General features: G+C 38.3%; 1 protein-coding gene across 1 annotated transcript; it reads left to right on the top strand.

Moving 5' to 3' along the window:
* Positions 1-2,417: 2,417 nt before the first annotated feature.
* On the top strand, positions 2,418-7,049 carry LOC126718107 (serine/threonine-protein kinase PBS1). The gene is made up of 5 exons (XM_050420184.1): positions 2,418-3,069; positions 3,721-3,932; positions 4,468-4,657; positions 5,757-6,148; positions 6,279-7,049. The coding sequence occupies exons 1-5, from the start codon at positions 2,949-2,951 to the stop codon at positions 6,756-6,758; spliced, it is 1,395 nt and encodes a 464-aa protein (XP_050276141.1). The 5' UTR covers positions 2,418-2,948; the 3' UTR covers positions 6,759-7,049.
* The last annotated feature ends 396 nt before the right edge of the window (positions 7,050-7,445 follow it).

Genomic DNA, 7,445 nt, shown 5'->3' with positions numbered 1-7,445 from the left:
TGTATTACAACGTACAAAGAGGGGCTTAAACAAGCCTATACAAAAGGTGAACTGCTGAAATAATATAAAAAAAAAAAAAAAAAAAAAAAACATCAGCAATACAGATAAGTAAACAGTCAGGTGTCTTTTAAACTCGTCTTCAAAGCGTCTCCAATCTCTGCCTCAGTATTACCCATATTGAGAGAAAAACCTTCTTTAGAAAAAGATGAAGGAGAAGGAAGAAGAAGATGGAGGAGATGAATGAAAAAGATGGAGGAGATGAATGAGGAAGATGGAGGAGATGAGTAAAAAAAAGGAGGAGAAGAAGAGGGAAGAGATGAAAAGAAAGAAAAAGGAGCAAAAGAGGGAGAAGGAAAAGCACCAGGATGGATCTGGTGGTGGAAAGAAGAAGAAAGAGAGGCAAAAGGAGGCGCCAGTGAACGAAGAGAGGAAGAAGCAGAGGCACTTAGTCCCTGCCCCAGTCCTGACTCCTAACACACTGGTGCCATGTTAGATATGCTCATGAGGGAGCGGGTGGTACTGATCATGGGTATCCTCGGCTCAGTCACGCCGAAAGTGTGACGTGACGAGTCCCTGCTTCGGATTTTGGCTGAAAGGAAGGTGAGGCAAATCTTGAGTCTCCGCCATCCTTGCCCTGACCGAGCCATTTCGAGCTTTATTAGAACATGGTATTTTTGGGAGGGGAATGGTTTCTTCATTGCCTATGACTGTGGTGAACGTATTACGGGTTGAGGTATAATCAGAAGGTAAAAGTAAACTCTGGGAGGAATCTAAGGATTTCAGATTTCTGGGGGATTAAGGGATTCATATATGGGAGAAACAACTCTCGTCTTCCCTCTTTATATAAGGGACGAAGAGGATGGTACTAAATGTGTTCAGATCTCCAAGGAAATCTGCAAACAAGAATGTGCCCGTTCCGCTCCCCCACACCATCAGTAACCATTGAATCTGGGAGGTCTCGTGAAGGGAAACCATTAAAGACATGCTTCGGATAACCAAATGGCATGAATGTATCGAGAATAAATCAAGAAGAACATCTCGTAGACCGGTGCATTTCCTAGGCAGGTGGAGAATTGCCAACGCCAGTGAAAGGTTGAATTAAATGAGCCGTAATAAAGGCTCGGTATTATCAAAACCCCCCTATCCAACCAGGAGGTCGGACAACATGGTTTTGAGGGGCTATTGTGGGGCCCAATAATTTATGGGCCAGGCCCACTTATTCATGAGGAGCCCTAAGGCTCAAGCCGAAGAAGGCTATAGTCCAAACTCAATAATGTAAAGCACAAAATGGCCCGGAGAAGCAACCGAGGACAGTCCAGTCCTCGGCTGACCCAAAGCTCCACCGAGAAGAGGGGCAAAAACGGTATAGGGACAAACTTGAAAGAAAATCTAAAATATCTAGGAAAGGCTGTCTTTACTACCTTCCCCATACACGGCTCTGCACCTAACAGACCCGTATTCTTCAGCTTTATCAACCACTCCCAACGACTTTGGTCTTGGACTGACGGGACAAGTATCAGTCTTGGAAAGGTCGACCCTACACGTGGACGAAGGAAAGCGAACGCAGGCTAGTATAAAAGAAAAAATAAGTAATCTGGAGAAGGGACGGGAAAAAAAAGGGCCAAAGAAAGGAGGGTCTCCCACCTCCAAGAAAAGACTCCAGGGGCGAAAACACCCTAACCATGCATGAACACCATAAAGAACCCACCGCCGGGTATCCAAGGCCTAGCCTTTCAAACCCACTCTCTACAAATGATATTGTCTGGGCCCTTTCACGTGCGAACCCAACGCTGTTGTGGTTCGTTGCGGATCGTGTCCTTACATATACTTTTTTAAAACTTTTTTTTTGTCCTTACATTCTCAAAGTAAAATTATACTTTAGTCCACTTTTAGCCAAAAAAATAAAGAAAGTAAAAAGCTAAATTAGTTAGTGTCAATCCGCTAGTTAACTTATAAACTTTTATTTTTTATTTTTTATTATTTTGTATGTAGTAAAAAGCTATTGAAAACTTTAGAATGCTACACTAACATGTAGTATTTTTTTTTTTCTCAAATAGTCCCGTGATTCAATGGTATTGTTTCATCTCTTTTACGATAAGAAACATCCCCTACTTATTATAACTTTTTTTCTTAATTACTAATAAGGTTTGATGTTGTGATTGGTGTCTAATAAAAAGGAGAATCATTCTAATGACAACAACTTATATAAACAATTAAAAAAAATATTGTGTTATAACATCGCAATACAAAAAATTTAAGAAAAAAAAAATTCTGGTAAACTGCTTCTTTTTTCTTTTTTTTTTTTAAATTTATTATTTTGATGGAAGCAGGTAAACCGTTCTGGTAAATACTAAACTACTACTTCTACTACTACCTAGTCTACTTGTACTACATAGGAGTAACTTCTAATTAGGATATAGCAAAGATAAAATCTAGAGAGAGAGAGAGAAAGACACACACAGAGAGACAACGCGAAGAATTCCCATATTTATTTTGGTCAAACAAAGAGATAGTGGGGAGCTGAGGCCAGAGAGAGAGAGACTGTGTGCGTGTGTGTTGTGTCATGTATTGAAGTGTAAACCAAGGCGAAGACAAAGCCGACTTCTTCACACAGCTCTGTTTCATTTAAACCAAATTTATTTATTTATTTCCTATCTGTTTCTCTTTGGTTATTGTTGTTGTTTGTGTTTACGAAACTTGGATTCGCTTGCTTTTGTTTTGTCTCTTTTTTTTTTGTGTGTTTTGACATCTTCGTCATCGTCTCCAACCTGATCGGATTGAGAAAGAGAGAGAGGAGGATGCCGAGAATTCTGGATGTCTATGTGATGGGATTTTTGTGATAATTGGATTGGAATTATGAACAGCTAGATTGGATTGAGTTTTGGATACATCTGGTTTTTGTTTTTGTTTTCGATTTTGAAAGAGCTGTCTTTGTTTGATTTGGGGAAATGGGTTGCTTTTCGTGTTTCGATTCGAAGGAGGAGGAAAAGCTGAATACCCAGAAACCCAGCGATGATCGAAAGCAAGCTCTTCCCATGGTCTCTTCTAACATTTCCAGAATGCCTTCTGGTTTGTTCTTAACATTTCTTTTCAGTTTTTTTTTATTTTATTTGTATAATATATTTATGTTTTTGCCATGTTGTTTCTTGATCTGATCTGGGTATTTCTGATTTATTTAGATTTGTAAAGTACATGTTCATGACGCTTGTTTTCTTAAATTTTGTTCTTGTTTGTCGTTGATGATTAGTTATTTCGATGAGGATTATGAACTTCATTTTTTGCTGTCTTTAGTAGACCCCACCAGATTTCGATACAGTTAATATCCATTTTTTTTTTCAATTGAAAATTAAGATCTCATGATGGATTTGATTGCTTTGGTTGATCTGATGGTTGTTAGTACTGTTGAAAGATTGCCTTCAAATAGTAACTGAATGACTAATATTAGAGGATGCCCATAATTTGGTGTAACAATATAATTCATAGCTGAATTTAGTAAAATTATTCAGAGAGTTTGGCAGTCAAGCTTCATCTTAGTGATTGCATATTGGTTGGGGTTATAGCTTAATGGAGTTCCCTTTGTTTTTCCAATATGATTGGATCTTTGTGGTCTTTAGAATCTTTCCCGAGTTTATTTCTTATATACAGCTTGGTCCCTGAGTGTTTAGTTGGAAATTGCGTGATAATTATGGATCTGCGTTTTTGTTATGATGGAATTTGTAGGAGCTGACAAACTTGTATCAAGGGCCACTGGAGGGGCCAAAAAGGAATTACCAAGTCCCAAGGATGGACCTGTTCCCGGTGTCCATATCGCTGCTCAAACATTCACTTTTCGTGAGCTTGCAGCTGCAACAAAGAATTTCAGGCCAGAGTCTTTCTTGGGGGAAGGGGGATTTGGACGTGTATACAAGGGTCGACTTGAGAGTACTGGTCAGGTAAATTCCTTAATTGTTGCTTGATGCTGTCCCTTATTAATACTAATGGGATGATATAATCATTCTGGAGAAACTTTGTTGATAATCATATTTAATACACTAAAAAAGAAGAAATTCTTGGTTTGAATTGGTCATAATGATCCCAAGATACAGTAATTGAATGCCAAAAAAAACACAAAATACAGAAAGTATTTAAATCAATTAATCTCGATATGTTTGGCTAAGATTAAATTAATGTCATGGTTGAAATGCCAAGGTCCAAATAATATGGCAAAACATGCCTTCATTCTAGCAGCTTCTGATGTCTTTTGGAAGTTGCCTATTTTCTTGTTTATGTAAGGAATTGCAACTCAATTTTACATGGTTTGGAGATTATGAATGAGAAGTGAGAACACGGTTTACATATTCCTTAACTTTGCCAACTAGTTGTAGCTCAACTAGTACTTCCTTCTCCCTATAGTCAAGAGAGACTGAGTGCGCATGTAACTTACCAACTAAAAAAAAATCTTAAGAATTTTTTTCTTGTCATTTGCAGATTGTTGCTGTTAAACAATTGGATAGAAATGGTCTTCAAGGTAACAGGGAGTTTCTAGTGGAGGTTCTGATGCTTAGCCTTCTACATCACCCTAACCTAGTGAATCTGATTGGCTACTGTGCTGATGGGGACCAGCGACTTCTTGTTTATGATTTCATGCCCTTGGGTTCTCTAGAAGATCACCTACATGGTAACATCTTGTTGCATATTATTCTGTTTCTTTGATAAGAAGATTTGTCCTCTTTCACTTGTTTGGTTTATTATGTCTACTTAATGATTGTTGAGTTACCAAGAAAAATAGATTCAAATTATTATTATTTTTTTTTCAAACTGAGCTTTTGTGCCCTGCCTGTGTCCATGCATCCAATGAAGAATATTGTTATTGAGAAATCATGATTTAAAATACTTCCTGAGGTGATTTTTCAACAATAGGAAGAGTACAAATTCTGAACGTGTTTATAGAACAACTAGAAACTATGTTTTCTTTACTGTTGCTGAGGAGGAAAGATAAAATAAGATGAGAAGGGATTGGACTGTTGGAAATCATGTGAGTTGGGTAGTTGAGTTGGTTCAATAAAAAATTCAAAACCAATTTCAGTGTAAAGATGATGTAGTGATTTTCTTTTTCCTTGATACATATGGGCTCTTTGGTGCTGAAATAGAACTTTGGTGTTGAAATAGAACTTTGGTGTGAATATTGTTATCTTGAAGAACTCTTTTTCAAGGCTCACAACTTGTTTGGTGTATGTCCAACTGGAATTTCTTCATTTGGGGAGACGAATGACGGTTTGTGTGCTCATTTTCTGCTTTGACTTTGACACTCATTTTATTCTCTTTTCTGAACTCGTTTGTGCTGTCAATGCATCTTCAGTATTTACATACATTGTCTCCCATGTTTGTCTTCTTGTATCATACTTAAGTGTTTTAAGGAAATGTATTATATGCAAAAGGATTACAATATCATGCTTTATGGTGTATCAAGATTTTTTTTCTTATTAGTACTGGATCCAAATAGGATGTTCTATATTAAGTGCTGGAACTTAATTATGAGCTCGAGTATGAATTCTGTTTGATGCTTTTGGATGAAGTTATTAGTGCACAATTTTGGATTTCTCATCTTCCTTCTTTTAAATTAAAAAAGCAAAACCATTTAGAGGAGGGGCATAAGCAACTTAACGTATTTTACTTATTTATGACTGATAAAATTACACTATTTACTACAAAAATAAAAAATAGAGTTGTTGGTAATTTGAAGGGATGTCATCAATAATATATTGATCTGTTTGCAGATCTCCCTCCTGATAAGGAACCACTAGATTGGAACACAAGGATGAAAATAGCTGCTGGTGCCGCAAAGGGTTTGGAATACCTGCATGACAAAGCAAATCCTCCAGTTATTTATAGGGACTTCAAGTCATCCAACATATTATTGGATGAAGGATTCCATCCAATGCTTTCTGATTTTGGGCTTGCAAAGCTTGGTCCTGTTGGAGACAAGTCACATGTTTCCACCAGGGTAATGGGCACTTATGGTTATTGTGCTCCTGAGTATGCCATGACTGGACAATTGACAGTGAAGTCTGATGTTTACAGTTTTGGGGTAGTCTTCTTAGAGCTGATTACTGGACGTAAGGCCATTGATAGCACCCGACCCCATGGAGAGCAGAACCTTGTCACATGGGTAATCTTCTTAAACTTTTGTTGTTTAGTTAACTTTATCTTCTCTCATACTGGCTGTGTGGGTCTAGCATGTCTAGGCTCCTCCACTTATGTGATAATCAAGTGGTCATGGTGTTTTTATTTGAGTGCAGGCACGTCCACTGTTCAATGACCGTAGAAAATTTTCAAAATTGGCAGATCCGCAACTACAAGGGCGGTACCCTATGCGGGGTCTATACCAGGCTCTAGCTGTGGCATCCATGTGCATCCAAGAACAGGCTGCCACCCGTCCTCTCATTGGGGATGTGGTAACTGCTCTCTCATACCTGGCAAACCAGGCATATGATCCTAATACTGGGCATGGCCACAGAGGCTCAGGTGATAAGGATGAAAAAAGAAACAGAGATGAGAGAGTAGGAAGGATATTAAAGAATGAGGAAGGCGGAGGATCTGGCCGGAGATGGGACTTTGAAGGGTCTGAGAAAGATGACTCCCCAAGAGAAACTGCAAGGATGTTAAACAGGGATTTAGATAGAGAACGAGCTGTTGCTGAGGCCAAGATGTGGGGAGAGAACTGGCGAGAGAAAAGACGACAAAATGCCCAAGGTAGTTTTGATGGTAACAATGGGTAGCCAGTGTATATTCAGGGCACCATGTCCCCACCTTGGCTCCTTCCCGGCTGACTCATCAGACAAGCTGAAAATATGTTGGAATCTCATCTCATGTTTCCTTTTAGCTGGTGGTATGTTCAAGGTGCTTGGCCATTTCTTACCAATGAGGGAGAGATACGAGGGTTGTTGTAAGAGAACTTGGTGCTTAGCATGTTTCTAATTTAACTTCTTTCCCTTTCTTTTTCCCTCAAAATTTCCATTTTACATTTCCTTTTTATCAAACGTGAAGGCGAAAAAAAAAAAAAAAAAGAAGCATTATGGAGAGTGTACATTGTTTGATAGGATAGTGGGAGCAGAAGAACAGGACGTATTTTAAAATTTTTGAGAGTAAACATGTCTGTGTCGATATGATTCTTCTGGCTCTTGTAGGTTTTCTTTGAGCAAAACAATGCCTGTTATTACTCTGTACTATGTAGTCTTCTTCACCAAATTCAAAAATAAAATAAAAAATCAAACTAATGGACTCAGTTACTTTGTCAATGTATAATGTAACACACTCTAGTCTGTACTATGTGCTTACTTATATGCTATCCTTAAATTCTCCATCTCATCCATGCTCTCTGATTTTCGCTCTTGCTTGCCACTATAATTATTCGCTATTGCAAAAATGGCTAGTGAGAGACTACACCCAAGGCTTATGATGAGGTG

Source organism: Quercus robur, chromosome 3 (genome assembly GCF_932294415.1).
Source record: "Quercus robur chromosome 3, dhQueRobu3.1, whole genome shotgun sequence".
Classification (NCBI taxonomy): Eukaryota; Viridiplantae; Streptophyta; class Magnoliopsida; order Fagales; family Fagaceae; genus Quercus; species Quercus robur.
This window is presented reverse-complemented; position numbering and strand designations above follow the sequence as displayed.